This window comes from Aspergillus sclerotioniger (assembly GCF_003184525.1).
Source record: "Aspergillus sclerotioniger CBS 115572 chromosome Unknown BO94scaffold_2, whole genome shotgun sequence".
NCBI lineage: Eukaryota > Fungi > Ascomycota > Eurotiomycetes > Eurotiales > Aspergillaceae > Aspergillus > Aspergillus sclerotioniger.
In genome coordinates, this window is record NW_020290992.1 from 756426 (window position 1) to 777746 (window position 21321).

General features: G+C 54.4%; 7 protein-coding genes across 7 annotated transcripts; 5 read left to right on the forward strand and 2 right to left on the reverse strand.

Moving 5' to 3' along the window:
• The first annotated feature begins 453 nt into the window (after window positions 1–453).
• On the forward strand, window positions 454–1673 carry BO94DRAFT_134678 (6-phosphogluconolactonase). The gene has a single exon (XM_025605681.1). It carries the CDS (start codon window positions 542–544, stop codon window positions 1340–1342), a length of 801 nt encoding a protein of 266 aa, XP_025472480.1. The 5' UTR covers window positions 454–541; the 3' UTR covers window positions 1343–1673.
• Window positions 1674–1936: 263 nt separating this feature from the next.
• On the forward strand, window positions 1937–3637 carry BO94DRAFT_506924 (uncharacterized protein; the record flags this gene model as incomplete). The annotated part of the gene is made up of 2 exons (XM_025609593.1): window positions 1937–2019; window positions 2249–3637. The coding sequence occupies exons 1-2, from the start codon at window positions 1966–1968 to the stop codon at window positions 3635–3637; spliced, it is 1443 nt and encodes a 480-aa protein (XP_025472481.1). The 5' UTR covers window positions 1937–1965.
• A 2339-nt stretch (window positions 3638–5976) lies between these two features.
• On the forward strand, window positions 5977–11620 carry BO94DRAFT_552568 (WD repeat-containing protein; the record flags this gene model as incomplete). The annotated part of the gene is made up of 5 exons (XM_025613607.1): window positions 5977–6134; window positions 6221–8988; window positions 9050–9312; window positions 9376–9486; window positions 9974–11620. The coding sequence occupies 5 exons, from the start codon at window positions 5977–5979 to the stop codon at window positions 11618–11620; spliced, it is 4947 nt and encodes a 1648-aa protein (XP_025472482.1).
• Window positions 11621–12170: 550 nt separating this feature from the next.
• Window positions 12171–15104, reverse strand: BO94DRAFT_530463 (pre-mRNA-splicing factor CWC22). The gene has a single exon (XM_025610675.1). The coding sequence runs from the start codon at window positions 15049–15051 to the stop codon at window positions 12412–12414; it is 2640 nt and encodes an 879-aa protein (XP_025472483.1). The 5' UTR covers window positions 15052–15104; the 3' UTR covers window positions 12171–12411.
• A 277-nt stretch (window positions 15105–15381) lies between these two features.
• On the forward strand, window positions 15382–15706 carry BO94DRAFT_454980 (dolichol phosphate-mannose biosynthesis regulatory protein; the record flags this gene model as incomplete). Its single annotated transcript, XM_025607626.1, has 2 exons — window positions 15382–15462; window positions 15518–15706. Coding segments are annotated over 2 exons (270 nt in total), but the record flags the coding sequence as incomplete, so codon positions are not given.
• A 45-nt stretch (window positions 15707–15751) lies between these two features.
• Window positions 15752–16596, reverse strand: BO94DRAFT_134923 (uncharacterized protein). Its single transcript, XM_025605683.1, has one exon. It carries the CDS (start codon window positions 16504–16506, stop codon window positions 16054–16056), a length of 453 nt encoding a protein of 150 aa, XP_025472485.1. The 5' UTR covers window positions 16507–16596; the 3' UTR covers window positions 15752–16053.
• Window positions 16597–17295: 699 nt separating this feature from the next.
• BO94DRAFT_134991 (uncharacterized protein) lies at window positions 17296–20987 on the forward strand. The gene is made up of 2 exons (XM_025605684.1): window positions 17296–17609; window positions 17695–20987. Exons 1-2 carry the CDS (start codon window positions 17413–17415, stop codon window positions 20780–20782), a joined length of 3285 nt encoding a protein of 1094 aa, XP_025472486.1. The 5' UTR covers window positions 17296–17412; the 3' UTR covers window positions 20783–20987.
• The last annotated feature ends 334 nt before the right edge of the window (window positions 20988–21321 follow it).

A 21321-nucleotide genomic window follows, 5' to 3' on the forward strand; every position in this document is an offset into this window, starting at 1 on the left:
GGTGATCCTCTGATCCTCCTCGCAACAACAACATCAACAACAACGACGACGTCATGGCTGGTTTCCGGTACTACCCAAGTAGAACTACGCTACCAGTACCTACAATCTATCTAAGTGCCTACCTTCTGACCACCGACAGCGTAACCACCTACCTACTAGATGATCATCAATCCATGGAAGGAACCACTAGCGCCTTCCTGCTGAAGATTGGGTTCCCCTCCTTTGCTAGGACACTGCCCACTGTTATCTCCCTGGAAACCTCTATCATCATGATGCTGTCAGACAATAATGATGCTTTTTTACCGGGTCGTGTTGATGGCGCAGGAACGTATCCCATCCATTCCCCCGTTGCGCCCGGGCTGTGATTCGCTTTCGGCAGGTACGGAGCCTTTCAACGTCTCCTCTGCCCCGCCACACCCCGCCTGAAGCTGTTGACCGAAAACCACACCCCCCCGATAACACCTCTTCCTTCCCTCATCCTCTCCATTCTTCATCTTCTCACCCCCTCCAATCTCACCCGTGTCTTCACTAGCCTTAAACCATGGCCGGATCAGCTCCCAACCTTTACAGTTTTCTCAGCGCCGACGCTTTGGCCCAGCAATTGAGGCCCTACGTTTTGCGGTGTCAGAACTCGGCCCTCAGTCGTCATAGCACATTCCGTGTCGCAGTTTCTGGCGGCTCTCTCCCCAAAGTTCTGGCCCAGGCTCTCCTGACCCCTGGAGATGGCACTCCCGAAGACACCGCTCAATTCTCCAAATGGGATATCTTCTTTGCCGATGAACGCGCGGTGCCCCTCGACCACGAAGACAGCAACTACCGACTGCTGAAGGAAGAGCTACTCAACAAGATCCCGTCGGAGCTCGGCGCTCCGACTGTGCATACCATCGACGCCGATCACGTCAACGATGAGGATCCCCAAGAGTTGGCCGATTTGTACCAGGAAGAGCTGATGCGCTCTTTTGCCGCCAAGGATAGCGTCAAGTTGCCCGTGTTCGATCTCATCCTTCTGGGCTGTGGTCCTGACGGCCACACTTGCAGTCTCTTCCCCGGGCATGAGCTGCTGCGGGAGAAGGATGCGTGGGTGGCCGCAATTAGCGACTCACCTAAGCCGCCCCCGAAGCGCATTACCTTGACTTTGCCCGTGGTTACGCACGCCCTCAACATCGCCTTCATTGCAACCGGCGGTGGAAAGAAGGATATCATGAAACAGATCTTCGATGCCGAAGAGGGAAGGAGCCTGCCGTCGTCTCTCGTCAACCAGGGTGCGGGTGACAAGGTGAGCTGGTTCACCGACAATGCAGCCATCGAGGGCGTTACTTTCCCTAGACGTGGAAGCCTGTGATTGATGGGCGCATGTGGTATGAAGTTGCTTTCAGGTGGTGACTGGAGCGGGAGATAGGCGCCAGCGTAATAGCGAGGCTACTCTATTTAGCTGAGAGGAGGCCCTGGGCGTGGGCATTTGTCCACATGGAATTACAGAAGCAAGGGGTTAGCGCAGGAACAAGTGTGTCTCCAGACTGGATGAACTGTTCATGTCTCTTATTTCTTTAGCCTTTGGAGGTTCATTTTAGACTTGTTAAAAGTTTGTGCTATCGTTATGCGGTGGATATCACAGACGCACTCTAATTGATCAATTGAAAAGGATAATCAAGTGATCCTGCCCCATTGGAGCATTATAGTCATCTGCGTAGATACGTAGATACTTAGATACCTATAGTGTAGTAGTGAAGCAGTCACTGGTCGCGATGCACTGCCGCGGTGCCAAGCTTTGCCTGGGGATGCGGAACTCACCGCAAGACGGAAACCACGGCCCTGCCGCTCTCTCTCTCAGCTGAGCTCAGGCCTCGTCTATCTATTTACAACGACGGTGTCCGGGCAGTCTATCTATCCCGTGCGAGGCCCCATCTTGGACTTATCTGATCGCAATCTATCGAGTTTCAACACATGATTTGATCTCCAGCAATCATGCCAATCCCAACCCGCTCGCTTTCGCTTCGTGAGCCCCGCAAGCAGGTTAGTGTTGCGTCTGTCAGTAGCCCATTCCCCCTAGCGCCCTCGTGTCGTGTCAACGACAACCACCATCCCTAGCATGCCTCCTCCGTCTCAGCAATGCTGACGTCTGTTGTCCAAGCCATCCACGCCAGGCCGCGTGACAGCGGGGAAGCCAGCATCCACAAACTCCGCGGCTGCGACCGGCACGACTTCCAATGCTGCGACCGGCAACGAGAACATTGTAACTCGGTCCAAGAGCCTCCTACCAATTCGCGATGATGGCCGCGCGACAAGATCTCCTCGACTACAACAGCAGCCAGATAGTCGGATCTCCCAGAGGGCAAGCAAACCCTCGGAAAAAGGACAACATCCGCTACAGAACCAGTCCACCCAGGAGGCTGCCGGCATAACCCGTCGCCAAAGCCTCATCAGACCCAGCCCTCTGAAGCCATCGGTCCCTCTGAAGCCTACGATCACCTCAACAGCGTCTCGAAGAACTCCTATTGCGCCGAGTCCGTCATCTCCGGTCAAACAAGAGATACCCAAACAGAATGGACGACCTTTATCTCCGAAGAAAACAGATATGCCTCCCCCACCACGTCTTGCCCGATCGGCCTCTGTAAAGCAACTTGCCGCTTCGAGCTCGAGCACCCCGTCCATAACTAGAGGTCACACGCGCCACCGCAGCCAGGGAATTACGCTTGCTCCGGGTCAAGCTTCGAGAAAGATTAAGCCTCCCTCGCCATCACCCACCACCGCACGGTCAAGGGCTCAGTTCACGACCTATCAACAAAATTTCTCGCCAAAGAAGGCCGCTCAAGCAGCAACAGCAACAACATTGGCAGATTCTCCTGCAGAGGATGCGGATTCCACGTTAATATCGTCATTTTGGCCGGAAGTTGCGGCACTGCAAACAGAACTCTTACAGCTGAGCCTCGTTCACTTGTCGTCCTTCCGCCAGCACGCTGAATGGAAATCTAATGCTGAGGCACAACTACGGAGCGAATATGACTCGGTAGCAAACGACTATCGAGCGGCCCTGAGCGAAGAGAAGGGGTACCAAAGACGACTCAATGGGCAAGCATTGCATTACTGGCTTGAAAACTCCCGTGAGCGCGATGGACAGCAAGGCTTTGCAGAGCAGATCCGGGTGTTTTCTCAGGTGACGGAGGAAGTCTACAACATATCCGACAGTTTGGGAGGACGGTATGCAGCGATCGTCCAGGAATTCGAGGCCTGGTTTCAAAAAGTCGAGGATATACGGACCTATCGCCTCCATCAAGGCGGAGGCTTGGACCAGGTGGTCTTCATTGATCCCTTGAACCAGTCCTGGAGGGACGAGACGTCTACCTTGGTCATGAAGCTGGAGCTGTGCTTAAGACAGCTGCAAAGCCTGGACATCCTTGGATACGGAGAAGCAGGGCCCCTTAGCGGTTCTGCGCTATTCCGTACCGCGACGAGTCTGGAAGATATGGCCAACATGATGATCGAGGAACTGAACACGATCCGTAAGATTGAAAGTGATGTTGTAAAGTCCGAGAGAGTGTGGGTTAGTCAACTGGCTCGGCAGTTGACTGCAGTTTCGGCACATGACCAGAGGCTCCTAAGAGTTGGAATGTGGAACCAGCCGTCGTTGCATTCATGAAGCTCTCTTTGGACACAGGATCGCCTCAGAAGAACCGATAAAGTGCACCGCAGACCGAACCGCAAGTATGTCACGGCCAACGGTTCCGTTAAGCAGCCCCATGCCAAACCCTATCTTCCCCAGGGGTAACATGCAGTTTACTGGTTCTGCCGGATCTACTAGCGTAAGCGAAACCGAACCATGGGAGCGATTCGCAGGCACTGTATGCATAGCCGGGCATGCATGTGTCATCCAAGGAACAAAAAAACCGGTTCTTTCAAGAGTCCAGTTCTCAATGAGCGAGCAGGTTATTCGCCCACAAACCTGCGCTAGCCTTCTTAGCCCACTTCTGGCCAGCGATCGGACTCGCTTCGGAGTCCTCATCGAACTTACGGCCGGTGGTCAAGGCCTTTGGGATTCTAGAAGCTCAGCCTTTCACTTTTATTCCTGATTCTTGGACAAGGCCGGAGCAAACCTGTTCATCCGACCAGCAGTTTCCCGCGCACTTGTATCGAAAAGGGTTATTGTCGTTTCAGAGTGTCCGCTTCCTGCTTGTTCTATGAGAGTCCAAGACATTCTTCCTGACAATCGATCTGCGCTGCTTGTACTACCTATGGCCATGTTTCACTGCGGGGGGGTTTTCTACGGCGGTGCAGACTTCGGCGTATTAGTACCGATTCTCCCGATGGATGGATGACACGCTAGACAAGTGAACAGAATGTGTGATTCGATCCAGCCGTTGGCTGCCTGGCTTCATCAAGCTCTGCAGTGGGTTATCCCGCAGGCGCCGTGCACACCAATACAAACAGATCGGGCAGGTGGTGCAACCTCAGTGTTGGGCGATGAGTCCTGTGTATTATGGAGATGGGTAGAAAACCGGTTCTTATCACTCTTTTTCCTGACCGCTGTCCTCAGGTCTTGATCGGAGACCTACAGTAGGCTCACCGATCCTGTAGGCACTGCTTTCTTTTTTGACATTATGTTGTAATAGATGGTATCTCAGTTGCTCATCAAAGGGGCCAAATACACAGCAACCCATCCCCAAGAAGATACGTAGTTGGAAGGAAAGGAGGAAGGAAGGGATTGGATACTAGTTCAGCGCGTGGAATGACCTGCCTGTTGGGATGAGGTTTATATAGACCACCGGAACGCGGACCGTGACTAAGCAACGTGGGGAATTGTCGTCATCGCCGTTGCCGTTGACTCCCCCAAGCATCCATGGAACATCCGACATGCACTGGAGTAGATACCTACCATCGGAGTGGTGTCAAGTTTAACCTGAGCCAACTACAATTAAAGAATGTCCACCGGTCTTGGGCAGGCTCCACCCCGGCGGTGTAACTTCTCTAGTCAACGACGCCTACACCTAGAGCCCAACGAGTAGATACTACTGTGGGATCTAATGCACCTCCTGCCTCCCCTCCCCCCTTCCCCTTGTGCTGGATCCAATTCACGGACAGCTCCTTGGGAAGACGATCGGTGGCTGTCCCAAATGGGTAAGCCTCAGTGTGCTCGATGGCCGGGGCGAGAATCCTTCCTTGGTGGCTACCTGGATGGTCTACTCAGTACCTGCTAACTAGTACGGTAGATAAGTAAGGATATAAGTATGGGCCGGTAGCCTTTTGGACTGTCCGGAATCCTTTCTCTTTAATCTTGCGGACGTTTCCTTCACGCCTTCCTTTGAAGAAGAGTCCTTGACGTGGTGGTGAACCGATAAAATAAGCCTGGGTCCGGTGGAGCTCTGGTTCCTTTTCCCCTCCTGCGACTCCCCCGGCTGGTCCATCCATCCCGCCTCGTCGCTGTGTCTGTCCTCTTCCGCTCTTCGATCTCGTTCTCTTCCTCCACAATCCACCGGCCACACTGCCAGATACATACAGCAGACTGACTTCTCCCCCACCTCCCTCATCTCTGGTCTGGTGCCCCCCTCCCCTCCCTTTCTCTGCCCTGATAGGTCTCTTCAGACAGGTCAACTCCTATCTAAATCCATCCATCTCCCCTGAGCTATCTAGACGGAGTCCTTTAAATCCCGAGGCATCTGGACCGCCGCTCCTCATTCGGCCCCGTCAACTTGCCTTTCCTCTCTCTCCTTTTCCTTTCTTTCACTTTACCCTTGCACTCCAGTCTCCCCACCGGTTGTTCTGCACGCCCTTTGGCGCTGCAACCCTCCTCCCCTTCCGCACCTCTTATGTCTACCCTATCTTCCACCGGCGATCGTCAGCAGTGAGCTTCGCGCCGACGCATTCTGCGTGGATCCGAGTCTGACGTCATTGAAGCAGCAACACGAACTCTCGCTGCGCGCAATGTTCCGATCTCGAGTCGCTTGATCCCCCACCATCTGTCGCCTCTTCATCGACACAGCCATGAAGGAGTCGCTATATGATCGCATCTGGCGCCGGGAATCCGGGGAAGTGTCGCGCTTCGCCAGCATCCACGGCATCTACGGATCTAAGGAATGGGTTGAAAATTTGGATATCGTGAATGAACTCGGTGGTCATTCTGGCTGCGTCAACGCTCTGAGGTATGCTCTTGCGCTATTCCGTCCTCTTTTTGCGGTGATGGCGATGAAGGTCCGTTGGCGTATGCACCGCTTCTAACGCTGAGTAGTTGGTCGCGGTCTGGCCAGCTTTTGGCATCGGGCTCCGACGACCAGCACCTGAATATCTATTCCTACCAGCCTGGCTCCTCCGCCGCCCCCTTTTCGCTAAATACAACCATCTCGACGGGCCATGGCGCAAACATATTCTCGGTCAAGTTTATGCCACACTCCAATGATCGGACTCTGGTGACTTGCGCCGGTGATTCCCAGGTTCGCATCTTCGATATCGAGTATTCCAGCAATAATAATAGTGTCGACACCACCTCGGCATTTTCCGCATCTGCACGGAGCCGAAGGTTTAACAACTTTTTCAACAATGCACGTTATCTGAATGCGGGAAATACCAACGTCAGAGTTTATCGCAGCCACGCCGATCGGGTCAAGCGGATCGTTACCGAGTCGTCGCCATATCTCTTTCTGACTTGCTCGGAAGATGGCGAGGTTCGTCAATGGGATCTTCGTCAGCCATCGTCCGCATACCCTAAGCCACGAGGCGGCCAGGGATACATGGCTTTTCGGTCGGGGCAGGAGCACGATGATTCAAATGTACCGCCTCCGTTGATATCTTACAAGAGACATCGCCTTGATCTCAATACCATTTCATGCTCCCCAAGCCAACCCCATTACATCGCTCTAGGCGGCGCCCACCTTCATTGCTTCCTTCATGACAGGCGCATGCTGGGCCGCGACCTGCTTGCAGAGAGGGGCGATCCCGGTGCCTCTCCCGGCAGTAGCAGTCACGGGGAGGAGCTGATGGATCAGGCGACGCGGTGTGTGCGGAGATTTGCCCCTAACGGTCAGCAACGAATGAAAACGCGCGATGACGGCCATATCACTGCCTGTAAGATTAGCGATGCCAACCCGAATGAGATGGTTGTCAGCTGGTCTGGCGATCACATATATAGCTTCGATTTGATTCGGAGCCCAGACGCAAGGGAGGAGTCAAAGCGCCCCCAGTCCACCCAGGAGACTCCAGTTCCGCGTCGACGTCGAGACTCCAAGACCAGGAAGCGTAAGCGACAGAATGGGACCTCAATGTCATCACAGTCCAGTGGCAACCAATCCCGACCTCGACGTCGGCCCAGAGAGCGTCGTGATGAGGGAGAATTAGCATTCCGAGTCCGCTACGGAAATGGAGAATCGGAAGACATTCCCCTCCCGTCCCTCTCGGAACAGCGCGCTGACATCCCAGACAGCTTGGTCGATCAGTCGCGATCATCCGTGCTCAATGAAGCGCAGAGGCTCAGTATGCGCATCGCTAAAGACATGGTCAAGCTCCGTAAAGCGATTTTCTCGCTGGAAACATCGTTACGCGAAGAATATGAGTCATCCAATCAGGCTGATTTGGCACCATTCACCGAGTCCTTTTCCACAGCACTAACCCATGCTTCCATCTGTCTTCCTCAGATGGATGAGATTATGCGGACCTGGAGATATCCCATCAATCCTACCCAAGATGTTGTACGCCTCCAGCAAACCCTTCGTCGGAATCGACAGTCTGCCTGGCGGTTTATTCAAGCCGCGGGAACATTGGCACGAGTCTTAGGGGGTGAAATCCAGAATACGCCGGGAGATGTAGACCAGGATATGGAGCTGTTTCAACACATACATTCGCCAGGGCTCGAGCGTGCAGTCGATCACAAGGAACAGTTTGGTTACGATTTCATCAAGGCTATACTTTTGTTTGTTGAAGGCGGTCGTGAGGCTCTTCTGTCGGGCTTCAAGCAAGGTTCGGTGTCTCGAGGTAACCAGGCCAGATTCCCTGTGGATGAAAGTGCGGGCGAAGATGCGATTGAGTCGGTCTTAATCCCTTACCTGCAGAGACTTGCAGGTGACGTTCCCGTTGTGAATGTGGACGCTTCGCGTTTCGAACATGATGAAGCTCGTATCCTCTTTTCAACTCAGCGCCACGCAGTGGCCGCCTTTGCGAATGCTATCAGGTATCCAGTTGAAGACCTTGTCAATACGACCACAATGCGCAGCCAGGCATCAACTGATCTACCTGGCCGTTCACACGATTTGTTTCAGGTGACACAATTCTGGGTATTCAAGGTGGCCCGTGGAGTTCTCTTGGAAACTGGAACTGGGGTGGATTATGCATTTGTTAACAGGGCGTTTGGCGGTTTGCGTACGAGGGTGGAAGTTGGCCCAGAATACGGAGTGGAACTTGAACGATCCCAGAATGATCTCGAAGCTAATCTTGAAGAGGAACCGATACGGGACGTCAACCTGAAGATTCTCCGGGGTTCGCGTTCTGCTCGAGAGCATCGGACAGGCACTGGTGGGGTGACAGGGATACAGACACCAATATCCAATGATGACGAAGGGGGCACCTCTGAACTGCCGGATGTCGATGATGACAGTGAAAACGAGTTTGGCCTCGCCATCGACGAGGATGAGGATGAGGATGACGACGAGAATGACGACGAGGATGATGATGAGGAAGAGGACGATGATGAGGAACTTGAGCTAGATCCGAGCAGTTCCGTCGACGACAGTGATGACTCCGAAGCTGCCGATCGTATGTTCAGGGAGTACGGACTTCAGCCCCGAGAAAGAGAGTACGTCGAGGCCGACGTTCCCTGTTCCCCCCACACCCGAATCTATAGCGGACATTGCAACATCAAGACGGTCAAGGATGTCAATTTCTTCGGTTTGGATGACGAGTACGTAGTGAGTGGTAGCGACTCGGGCCATATCTTTATTTGGGATCGGAAATCCTGCAAGCTAGTCAACATTCTCGAGGGCGATAGTGAGGTGGTCAATGTTGTGCAAGGTGAGAACCCATCCTCGGCAGATTTGCATTGCAAGAACCCTAAGTCAACGATCCCTTGCAGGTCACCCGTACGAGCCGACCATTGCGGCCTCGGGAATCGACAACACCATCAAGATCTTCTCGCCCGACCGGCGCGCTCAGGAAGATGCTCGCCGTGGCATCAACATTCTGGATCCTGACAACCCTGCCAACAAGCTTGGTTTTGGACCTAACGTCAGTGCCATTGGTGGTCTTGGAACACGCAAGCGCTTGCACGATAGTTACCGGATCATGAGCCAGAACGACGTTGACCGACAAGGTGGTATGAATGAGGCGTACATTACTGTAGGTCTTCCGGAGATTGCTTCCAGTCGCTATGGAATAGGGCATGATCTAACAACGAGATAGAGGCACATGCTGGCCCGCCTTGCGGCAACCCTGAGGGACCAACGACACGGCGTGACAGTGGGCGAAGGTGGCGAACATGCTACACTTGTGCTGGACGACAATAGCTGCCATGTACGTTCGATTTTGACCCTACTCGGATCCCTACTGATTAGAGTTGCAGGTGATGTGACCACCTTGACCGAACTAATGGAGGGTGGTGTTTCTGCCTGCCTGCTACCCCTTTGACAGGATTCGTATCTTCTCTCTTCCTCTGACCTCCAACTTTGCCTTCGTCGATGTTATTATTAATAGATTCTAGCTCGACGCCATCCTCATGTGTCTATCTTCGGTCTCTTCCCAGCAGTTCGATCATGAGAGGAAAAGCATTTGAATCAATGACAGAGCAGCTCCACCGCGTATATACTCCGTAATTTCCCTGTAAAATGTAACTTGTAATAAAATGTAAAAAACCCCCCCTTCTATCGCCACGTGACCCTTATCTCTCCCCCGCATTTGGAGACCCTCATTTTTCTTTTTTCCCGAGCCTTTTTTCCTTCGTTTCCCATCGGCTTCAGCCCATTTCAACCCTCCATTGCAATTGAGAATGTCAGCCCTTCAGGACCGAGCAGATGTCACTGCTCGTCTCTATGCAGACCCCCACAACCCCCACCTCCACTACGAACGCGGCCTGATTCACCAAAAGCTAGGCTTTCCAGATCTCGCCTCCGCAGACGCTTACCGCGCCCTCTCTTTGCTCGACTCGGTCGTTGACCCCGATGGCTGCGAATTCCATGCCACGCGAAAGATTCAGGACGCGCCTGCTGCGCCTGCTACAACAGAGGAGGAAGAGGATGGCTTTACCCCCATCACCCAAGACGAGTACGACTCGATGATTGGGGGCGTCTACGCCCTGCTCGTACGAAGCCTAGTTAACTGCGGCTGCTTTCGCGATGCCTTTGAATTCTGCGTGCGCGGTCTTGGACTCCTAGAGAACATGCCTCAGAGCGACCGGAATACCTCCGCACAAGATGTGCTCAAAGACCAGCTAGCAATCATCAGGAAGACATACCAAGCCCGTCAAGGAACCACTCCCACCCAAGACACCGACATCAACCCCAGTGCTCTTAATGCCCAAGGCTCCGCCCGACGAGTCCTCTACCCCTGGAACGAGCACGAACCGGACCGCAAATCTCCCGAAACCCTCCAGCTTTTGAACGAGCGTCTCAAGGACGTTGCTCCCAAATGCGAGGTCCGAGCCGTCGCTCTGCCCGCTTTACACGGCACCACCAACCCGGAAGACGATGAAAATGAAGTCTCTATCCAACTTGGCCTCTTTGCCAAAGAAGACATTGCCCCCAACGAGATAATTCTCCGCGAATCCTCCCTTCTCACCGCAACCAACCGCCTGCACGACGACCTCTGCGACGCCTGCAACGCCCCGCTTCCCGATCTCGCTTCTGAGAACCCCCCGGTTGCCTGTGATGGCTGCGCAGACACCATTTTCTGCTCGCAATCCTGTCACGATGATGCCCAACGCATCTACCACGGTGCCGTTTGCGGCCTCATGGAGAACCTCGAATCTATCGGCAAAGACATCCCCGACCCCAAGGACAAGGCCGATTACCTCTACCTCCTCCTTCTGGGCCGGACCCTCGCCATGGCCGCCACCCAGGACGTGCACCCATTAGACCTCCCAGAAGTGAAGTACATCTGGGGCGATTTCCACGATCTCGATATCACCAATCCCATTGCTGAGTCCGATGACCCCACCGCAACCCTTCCCTTCTCCTTCCAGCTCAACATCATCCAACCGATGCGCCTTCTGGAGGAAATGGAAGTTGATCCCTACGCCTCCCTCCCCCGCTTCGATACCTGGGTCTTGAACACCCTCTACGCCAAATTCCGAGGAACCGCGTCTGGTCGTCTCTCAACGTGGGACGGCGGCCCGGAACTGTGTGCCGTGCATCCCCTCTGGTGTCTTGCCAACCACTCCTGCGATCCGAGCGTCAGATGGGAGTGGGGTGGCGAGATCACCTTCCGGGCTCGCTCAGAGGACGAACGCGCTGTTTGGAAGAAACTAGATGGTACGGACACAAGTGCTCCCACAGTACGGAGAGGGGGTCAAGGCATCAAGAAGGACGAGGAGATCCTCAACCACTACTGCGACATTGGACTAAACGTCAAAGAAAGACGGGAGTGGGCAAGAGGCGCACTGGGCGGATGGTGTCAATGTGAGCGATGTGTCTGGGAGGCAGGGGAGAACTGAACATACCTTCACTTCACCCTCTTGAAGTAAAAATAGACAGCCTGTACATGTGATAGAGATAGAGATAGAGACAGAAAAGGTAGATACCCAGGTGGAAGATGAAATGAACAGTTGACGAACAATATGTCGATAGTAGTAGCTCTATAAAATATATATCCGTCCATCCAACAGTACTACTGTATTTAATACTATACATAGCCTTACGCCGTAACCATAATATTCCTGATAAGTACTAGCCAGTCATTTACTCTTGTTGACAACACAAGGAAATTCTTACTAGTACCAACTCACTCACTCACTGCCCAGCCGGTTTTGAATGAAGACGTACGTGAGTGGCAAGGCGCTGGCTGCACTAGTACTACCCAGTATAGTATACTAATTTCACGTCGACGACGCAGTGGATATCTACAAAATTGGCTTGGCTTGGCTTGGCTTGTTGGGCAGAATATACTACGACATGAATGTTGTTTTTTTTTTCTTACAGAATCTATGGTGGGAGTTTATCAGGTAAGGAAGTAGTACTATGGATAGATAAATGGGTAAGTAACGTCTAATACCACTAGGGTAATGTAGGGGTTCATTTTTTGTTTTGTGTCTCTCTTTCTGTCTGTATTCTGGATAAGACATAACTAATGCAGGAAGAAGTAGTAGTAGTATCGATACAACCCGTAATGAAATAAACCCCCAATCCATAAATTCAACGTATGCCAAGCCTAAACATCCCCGCTATTATCGATCTACTTTCTTGGTGCAATTACTTTCGGTGTTTTTCTCTTTCTCAGTCTCCAGACTTAGTCGCGCGCCGGACGGGGAGGAGTCCGGGATGGGGATCGGCGCCGTCGAGGCGGCGGAGATCGGGAGGGTGAGCGGGACTCTGAGTATCGGCGGCGTGCATCGCCACGGTTGGAGCGCGGTGGGGTAGGAGACCGTGAGACGGAGTCGTGGGCACGACGGGTCGCGGGGGCACGTCGTGGGGATCGAGACCGGCTGGGAGAGCGAGACCCTGAGACGCTCCGCTCAACCCGCCGGCGGGGAGGAGGCGACCGGGACTCCGAGTAGCGTCCGCTGCGTGCTGGTGCGGATCGGCGTGGGGGAGGAGTGATGGATCGGGAGTAGCTTCGGTCTCGCCGAGAGTACGTGTCGCGCTTGCGAGGAGGGGTGACGGACCGGGATAGCGAGCGTCTGGGGCTCACGCTGCGACGAGGGGAGCGCGAGTCGTAAGAGCGATCCCGCGTCCGCCGAGGAGGAGTCCGAGACCGGGACCGACTGTAGGAGACGGAGCGCGGGCGGCTCTTGGAGACAGGGGATCTGGACCGCGAAGGCGTGTAGCTGTAGCTGCGGCGCGAGGATCCGGACACGGACCGGGTGTAGGATCGGCCACGGCTGGCAGAGCGTCTGCGGCCACGGCTGGGGGAGGGAGAACGGGAGTAGGAGTAGGAGCGGGAGCGGGAACGAGAGCGAGGAGTACACGTCGAGCAGCTGGTGGGATGCGATACCACGGACTCGGCGTCGGACTCGTCGCCGCCGTCGCGTTGAGGCAAAGCAGGAATGGTGGGCTTGGGAAGGTTCTTCAGGTGCTCGCGCATGTCCTCCGTCAGGATACCCATACCGATACTGGTGAAGTAATTGATCGAGAAGCGCGTGTTGCGAGGGTTGTCCAGGGGGAAGAGGCCCTCGAAGCTGGGGCGCAGAATTTCGTCTCTCATGCGCTCCTGCAGCTTCGGCAGGCCCATGTGCTCTCCAAGGTCCTGGAAGAGGATCTTGATGAAGATACGGCTGCTAGATGTGGTCTCCTCCTCGTTCATGTGGATGATGGACATGACATGCCATCCAATCGCATCGTTGCTGATCATATGGCCAAAGAAACGCGCAATGTTGCGGAGTCGGTTGGTTTCATAGCGATGGATTGTGTCGTAGTATTTGGCAAACGCAGCTTCAAAGAGGTCCGACCAGAGGCGGTTGATCTTTGCAAATCGCTCTCCGATCAAGCCGTAGAACTTCGAATACGTGCGCTCCTGGGAGCAACATTCAATGATCATCGACGGAAGCTCAGGCTCGAGGCCAGGCGGCAGCGAGATCTTCATCAACTTGTGACAACACTCCTCGAAATCTATACTCGACATGATGGTCAAGTAGATCGTCCTCCGCAGGTTCACCAGGTCTGTGTTGGTCTGGTCTTTGATGTCCATCTTCCGCTCTTCCTCGGACTCTTCATCGGAGCTCTCATCCGACTCGTCCTCGTCTTCTTCGTCATCACTGCCTTCTCCCAGGATCTCTGCCTTCAATTTCTTATAGGCCTCTTCGTGCTCCTCCCACTCTGCGTCGAACTTGAAGATGTTGAGGGAATCCTGCGTCTCGATCTCATCATCAAGGCCGATCTGGTGCGTTATTTGGTCTTCCTCCTCAATCAAATCCAACTCTTCCTTGACCGCCGGGTTGTCCTTGTACCGATCCTTTCGGACTTGGAACAGCACCTCGATCATGTATTGTACTCGCTTATCGATGTCGGCTTCGTGAAGGATATTGCGGAATTGGTCAAACACCGCCAGGGCAATAGGACCGCTCATCTCCTCCAGATGCTGTCCAACTTCTCTAGTAAGGCCGACAGCGATTTCGACACTGTCATCCGTGGGCTTGTGAAGCAGCAACAAAAGGATTTGAGCGGCCAGCATCTCGTGCGCAACCTGCTGGTTGCACAGATGGGCGATGAATGTTGTGGAAGAGATGCAGACGGCTTTGTCATTGCGCTTGAATGCCTTCCGGAATTGGACAATCAGACGGTTGAGCAACAACTCGCCGACTTGTGGCAATTTGGTATTAACAATGGCTGCCATCGCAGCGTAGATAGGCGTGAAGGGTAAACTGGCCGCTTGGGCCTTCATGATACTCCGGCAAAACAGACCGCGACCGCGCACCAAGTTCTCTCCGAAAAGCTCCGGTACGATATACTTGATGTTGGAAACGTTGACCTTGTTGATGAGACCATTGATCGACTTTTTGAGAGCCTCCCATGCCATACGCTGGTACTCCTTGCTGGTCTTGTCCGTGATTTGCGCCTGCAGTGCCCGTAGTCGCGCAGGAGGAATGTAAGTACCTCCCGACCGCATGTTCAAAAGCTTCTCATATTCTGCTTTGGCCGCAGCCTGCTTTTCCTCCTCGGTCATCGGCTTCCGTGCAGTCTCCTGCTTCTCATGCTGGCGAAGGCGCTCCGCGAGCTGTCGCTCTCTTTCGATCGCGCGTTCGGGGTCGATGCGTGGCGCATCTGCACCGTCTTTCAACGAGTCACCCGGAGGAGAGCGACGACGATTCGGCGAAGGAGAGCGAGAGGGAGGTGAGCGTTTCCGGGATCCCGAGGCCTGAGGAGAGTACGAGGTGCCTGGGGGAGGAGTAGGCACTCGCACCGCAGACTGCAAGACTACAGGGTCCGTCATGGTCCTTCGCAGTCCGCCGAGTAAGAGCTGTGTGAGTCGTGATGTCCGCAGAGAACACGACGTTGAACGGGGAGCTCTATGATGAGGCGTGAGGCGGCGAAGAAAGGTCTTAGCGCGCCTCCGGTCACGTGGGAGCTTAGTCGCCAGCCTGGCCGCGCCCGGCCGCTATTCTTACGATTGCTATGGGATGATGATCAGGGAGACCAGACCAAGCAACTTTCCTCCACTGTCACTTACCGACCTCTACGACAAGCGCATCATCATTATGGTATGACCCTCCCCCTACAGCACTGACAAAATCTGGAGATGCTGACTCGAATTGCGCCGTAGCTGGGCCCAATCGTCGGATCCGCCATGCTCCTGGTCGCTACCGCGATCTTTCTCTACTACACGACCTGGACTTTGTTGATGGTATGTCTTAGCGCCGGGCTCTCTGTTGCAAAAATGGCAATTAACCTTCTGCTAGCCATTCGTCGACCCGGGTCATCCTCTCCACGATCTCTTCCCTCCCCGTGTCTGGGCCATCCGCATCCCCGTCTTCCTTACTCTGCTCGGCTCCGCCGTGGTTGGCACGTTCATAGGCATCGTGATGATCAACAGCAACAAGAAGAAGGCAGCTAAGGCTAAGGCGGCGGCAGCAAAGAAGAAGTCTTGAGCTTGTTCCAACAACAGACGTGGCGTTGGGTGGGTGGGTTGGGTGTGAAAATGGCGACTTGGAACAGGTGGCATCATCTTATTATCAGTGTAACATTACTTTTTCCTTCTCCCGAAATTTGGCCCTTGATTGGGTTGTTCAGTCAGCACAGCGTTCAATTACACCATCCGCATTCCTCGCATTCTGCAAGCCTGCCGCGTGGTGAGGTAGGAAGGGGGGGCGACAGGGCGATGACGAGCAACGACGAAATGCCCGGATGCCGCCCGGTCTCAGGTGAAGGGTTCCTGGTTTCTCTTCCTGCCTTATCCTCAATAGCCACCGTGTAATATTTCAGTCACGGCTGGGTCTCAGCCGATGACGATTTGGGGGGACCTTACAGGCGCGGTGCTCGCCATACAGCCCCGTGACTCCCCTACGGCAACCAGCCACATCTGGCGCCAGGCCAACTGCATTCCGGGCCTGGAACTATGTGATTGGCCTGAGGCTATTGGCGGCCAGGCCCTTGGGGGACCCATCCAGGGAAAAGGCAATCCATGAAGAAAGGTCGGGCCCAACTGATCCCATTTCAGTTCCAGCTGCCCTGGGACACATGTCCCGGCCGTGGTGGCTGTTTGGCTGCATTGCCCAGGGCCCTCACGTGATCCTCTTGACCCGTGTTTAGGCGTGGCCGGTTTGCAGTGTTTGTGAAGGTTACCCCTCATGGGGGGCGGGCAGAACCAATGGGGAAACCCGCCCATGGCGTATGTATCGTTCTCCGCCTTACGGGGTACAGCCCGTACGGTATGGTAAATGCAGATCATCGGATGCCTCCTAATTCCAGGTCCCAGCCCATCTGCCTGGATTGGAGGGACTGGCTGGGGACTGGGGGGGGGGGAAAACTGGGGGGAGTCCCAGGCAGACGATGGAGGACAGGCCCACGACTAGTCTCTCGTAGTGCTATGTATAATGTAGGAACCTTACCCGTCTGCGTCAGGTTATGACGGTCATGGCTGCCCGTATCCCACTAGTAGCCAATGATCACTCGGGCCCCGTCATGTGGTGGCCCTGGAACCTTAAGGGAAGGAACGACGGGGGGTGGAGGGACTGATAGGAGATAAGTCCGGCGTCGTAGTCAGCCTACCATGGAGATGTCATCCATGCTCCTGACCTGATCCGGTTCCCCTCCCCCTCTCCTTCCCTCCGGTGTGCTGCCGCCAGAACATCTTCTTATCCACTTCTGCCACTGCACCGTTCTCTGTTGCTTCAACCTCATACGCGTCTGTTGCACCATTCCTGGCTCTATCTACCCAGACTACTGCGACCCGGACAGCCGGTACACGCAGTGCTTCCGACCTGTCCTGTGTACAGATCTACCGGCGTATCGACGGGTCACCGCTCTAGATACGCTGTTGTCTCCGTTTCTCCGGCACGGCCGCTGTAACCGATCCTCTTTGCCTCCCATCCCCCAGCATTCAACCCACTGGAAATTGTTGTGAGTCTCCGCTGGCCCTTCATCCGTCGCTCGATGACTCATGCTGATAAGCGTTACTGGACCACAGCAAACACACTCACGGGATTCCTCCGGCAGTGAATCCTTACTGCCTCTTGCGAGTGTCGTTGCCGGCCGACTACACCTTCAGACCCCCCGTTCTCGGCCCTGACTTAGGGTCCTGAGAGCGGTTGTCCTAGTTCAGACCATATTGCCTCCGAGAGGCAATCCCACTTGGATGCCACCGGCAGCTTCGGACGATTTGTTTCGCCAGCAGAGCCGGTCCCTAGGTGACAATAGCATACTTCCTGAAGATCCCAGTCGAATAACTTTGGAGCATGATCTCGGTGGAAAGACCAAGAAAAAGGGGAAAACCGGATCCAAGGCGAAGGCTAAAGCCGCTAAAGCAGCCTCGAAATCTCCACCTGACGACCTGTAAGTCCAAGTCCCTACACAACTCTAGTAGAAGCTAGGTGTCTGTTCAGATGGTAGCTGACCTGGGTTGACGCGTCATATACAGTCTAGAAGCATCACCGCCTCTGCAGGCTGAGCCGTCATCTTGCCCCAACCCGACGCTGGAGCCGCCTCCTGGTGACCGCATCGTGTCACCTGTACTCGATGCCCTTGGCACTCTAGGGGACTCCCCTGAGAACGACATTGCTTACCGCACCGATAGTTGGGCTAAGTCCATTCCCTTTGGGAAAAGCCCTCCAAACGATGTCGTGGATGGCGAATTTGACAGCGGATCCCCCTTTGGGTTTCTCACCAGCCAGGACAAAGGCGGATTCAGCCATCCATCTTCAACATCTCCTCCTCCCAGGGCAAGGCCCTTAAGCTATGGGCATGGATACGCGAACAGTAGTGTATCTCGACAACAGTCTGCAGACCGACAAAAGAGCCAATCCCTTAGCGGCCCATTCAACAATCAAGTGCCCCTGCCACATCTGCCGCAGGCCCATTTCTATGGAGCGCCTGAAATCGACTTGCCTTTGTTTTCTGGTCAGAACAGGTCAGCGACTGATGGAAGCTATTCGTTCTGTGCGTTCGACACGATTGTCAACCCGTCATTTAAAGCCTCAAGAATGGGAAGTAGCGTTCTCCTGGTCGGGACGGATGGCGGCTTGGAGGTCCTCGCCATCGAAGATCGCAAAACGCGTCTTGTTGGAAAGTTGGCTGGTCTGAATGGCCGTGTCGTTGAAGCCAAGTTGCTGAGCAGCACCTCAACGGATGATCCGTTCCTGTCATCCAGACCCCACGTCGCTGTCATCGTTCATGGACCTACCACTCAATCAGATGATGAGGGCCATATATCTTCCAACAACTCAGAAGCAAACGATATTCCTGCTGGCAGACAGTCGGCCGCCGGAGTGCGTGCCACTAAAGAAGAAACCAGGTATTACCAGACACGAGTTGAGGTGTACTCACTGAGGACGGGAGAACATATAACAACGCTTCTGTCGACCCCACCCAGCCCGTGCTTTGGCAATATACCTGGCCTCCCTGCCTTGGCTCCTTCACCGGCTGGAAATTTGAAGCTCTTTGTGAGTGGTAGCTATGTTGTTGTGGCGTCCGGCTCTAGCGGAGAAGTATATATGTATGGCATGAGCAAGTACCAATGCCTAGGGAAGACGTGGACCAGTGTCAAGTCGAAGGAATCTCGGCGGTACTCTACATCTTCGAGCTCCACTGACCCAGATGGATCTCAATCCGATTCCCCTCATGGATCTCTCAATGCCGATACCCCAATCGTTGCATTGAAGGGGAGATGGCTAGCTATAGTCCCACCGTCGGCCACTTACAGGGCTACCCTCCACGGGACAGTCCCGACGTCTTTGTTACAAGGCAAGGCCTACGGACTTGAGACTCGAAGCCCCCCGTCACGACCCGCAATAACCTGCGCTACTGACGTCGGTGAGGGCGAAAGCTTCTTCGGCAAAGTAGCTCGAGGTGTCACCCAAGAGCTCATGCGAGGTGCACGCTGGATGGGTGACCAGGGACTACAGGCATGGAACAGTTACTGGAATAAAGAGCAGTCGCAGAGCATGCCAGCACGCCGGTCCCCTAATCTGATGGACTTTCCTCCACAGGGATACAATCTCTTTCCTCCCACACATGGTCAAGAAACCCAAGCTATGTCGGCTGCTGAGCCTGACCTAGTATCAATCTTCGACTTGCGAAAGCTTGATGAAGGTGGGGAAGCTAAGACTGCTTTGTTCAACCCGGTGGCAACTTTTCAGGTACAAAATGGCTGCAGCTTTCTTTCCTTCTCTCCTAACGGCCTCATGCTGTTTACAGCGAGCAAGAAGGGGGATGTTCAGTATGTTTGGGACCTCATGCAGGCCAAATACTGCCGAGCAGGTGCTTTCATGTCCGATGATCCGGTAGCTGCACAGCCAAGCGTGCGACAGGTTGCTCGGTACCCACGATTGACTACATCTCATATCGTTGACGTGGTCTGGTGCCCACCTTCCGGGGACAAACTAGCAGTGATTACGAGTAAGCCGACGGTGCATGTTTTTGACCTGCCACGAAGCGCCTTCCATTGGCCCCCCTTCCGTCGGTCTCGACCACAGCCCGCCAAAGCCCATACTCCCGATATCCCTGCCGAAGAGATTTCTGATCGGGTGGCGGCCGCAAATCCCCTATCGGCCGCTTTTAAGATGGTTGGCGGTAAGACGCAGCCAATCCTTGCTGCAGTCAGGAGCCGTACTCCATCCACCGGAGCTGCTTTCCCCTCTGTCGGTGGCTTTGCAATACCCGCTGCTGGCGTGAGTGGAAAGGCGGTCGCTGCTGGCCTTAGCAAATCGATGGGGGCCGCCGCCACCGGCACCGTTAAAACGGTCAACACCTTTCGACACGGTGGTGAGCACCGCCTGCACCTGTCCAATCTTTCCCGGGATCCTGTTGCCTCTCGTGTGACGTGGATCATCCATAAAGGCATGCCTTTCTTGGGCTTGATAGACGGGGGGTTTTTCCGTCTGTATAGGATCAAACGTTCTACCTCGCCCAGTAAGAATCGACAGGTGCAGTCGGTGATTGGAAATAAAGAACTCGAGTTCCGCTTGCCTCCCCAGATGCAGACCCCTTGCGGCCCCATGACTGTGGGTACCTCCAACACCGAAACAACCGTGTCTGCCACGTTGGCTCTGCCATCTTCGAATCTGCGACCGCTGCCGGCATCGAAGCTCAAATGCCAGCCGCTCTCGCAGGCAGAGATTGAGACAAACACCCCATACCAGCCCTTCCATACCGACCAGAGGGTGAACCTTTTCGTGTTCTCCGAGGCGGATGACACCGTAACCTCGGTCCCGACTGGTCAGTGGGCGTTCGGCGGTCCGATGTCGACCACGAAGCTTCATGTCCGTCCTTTCAGCGCCAGCAGCGAAGAGGACGACGACGACATGGTGCATGAACAGCACGCGGGTTTCGGTGCTGAGATGGAGAATTTGATCAGCCTGGGAAATAGTACAGGCAATGTGGAAGAGGTGGTGATCACCACGCGGAGGAAGAAGAAGCCATTCTCGGCGCTGTCATTGGGGGGCGGAGTCGATGACGGCTTTTTCGAAGACGACTGTGAAGTCTTAGACTTTGCCCGGGACCGAGTCTAGTAGCGACATGTACATATCATGTCACCGGCGGGGCCTAAGTGAAACTGAACTAATATGCCATATTTTAGACTTACATCGGTATCGGCGTTGGTGTGTTTGGAATTTGAGTGCACTCCTTTCTGCTCTTGCCTTCGATGCCCTGCACCAGGATCGACCGCATTGTGCTTGCAGGAGCTCAACGCCATGGCGGGATCATGGGTTAATGTCAGCATTGCATGCATTGCATCCGACCTTGCCATTCGTTCATTGATTGTGTTTCTGCCTCGCACAGCTGTATCTTCAGGCATAATTCGTGACCATTCGATTTCGATGTTACATCCTGTGTTACATACCCAGTACTGTACTGTGAATCAATAGATGAATCCTATGGTGTTGCTTTTGGTAGAATCGATGCGTACGGAGGACTCGACATGCCATGGCCCGGTCTGCAGGGGAACCTTGTCCTGACACAAGCCTTCAACCATCATTTTTTCCTCCAGGATTGGAATAGTGCCGACGTAGTCCTAGTCGATCCCATCCCCGATCCTTGCAATAGCTCG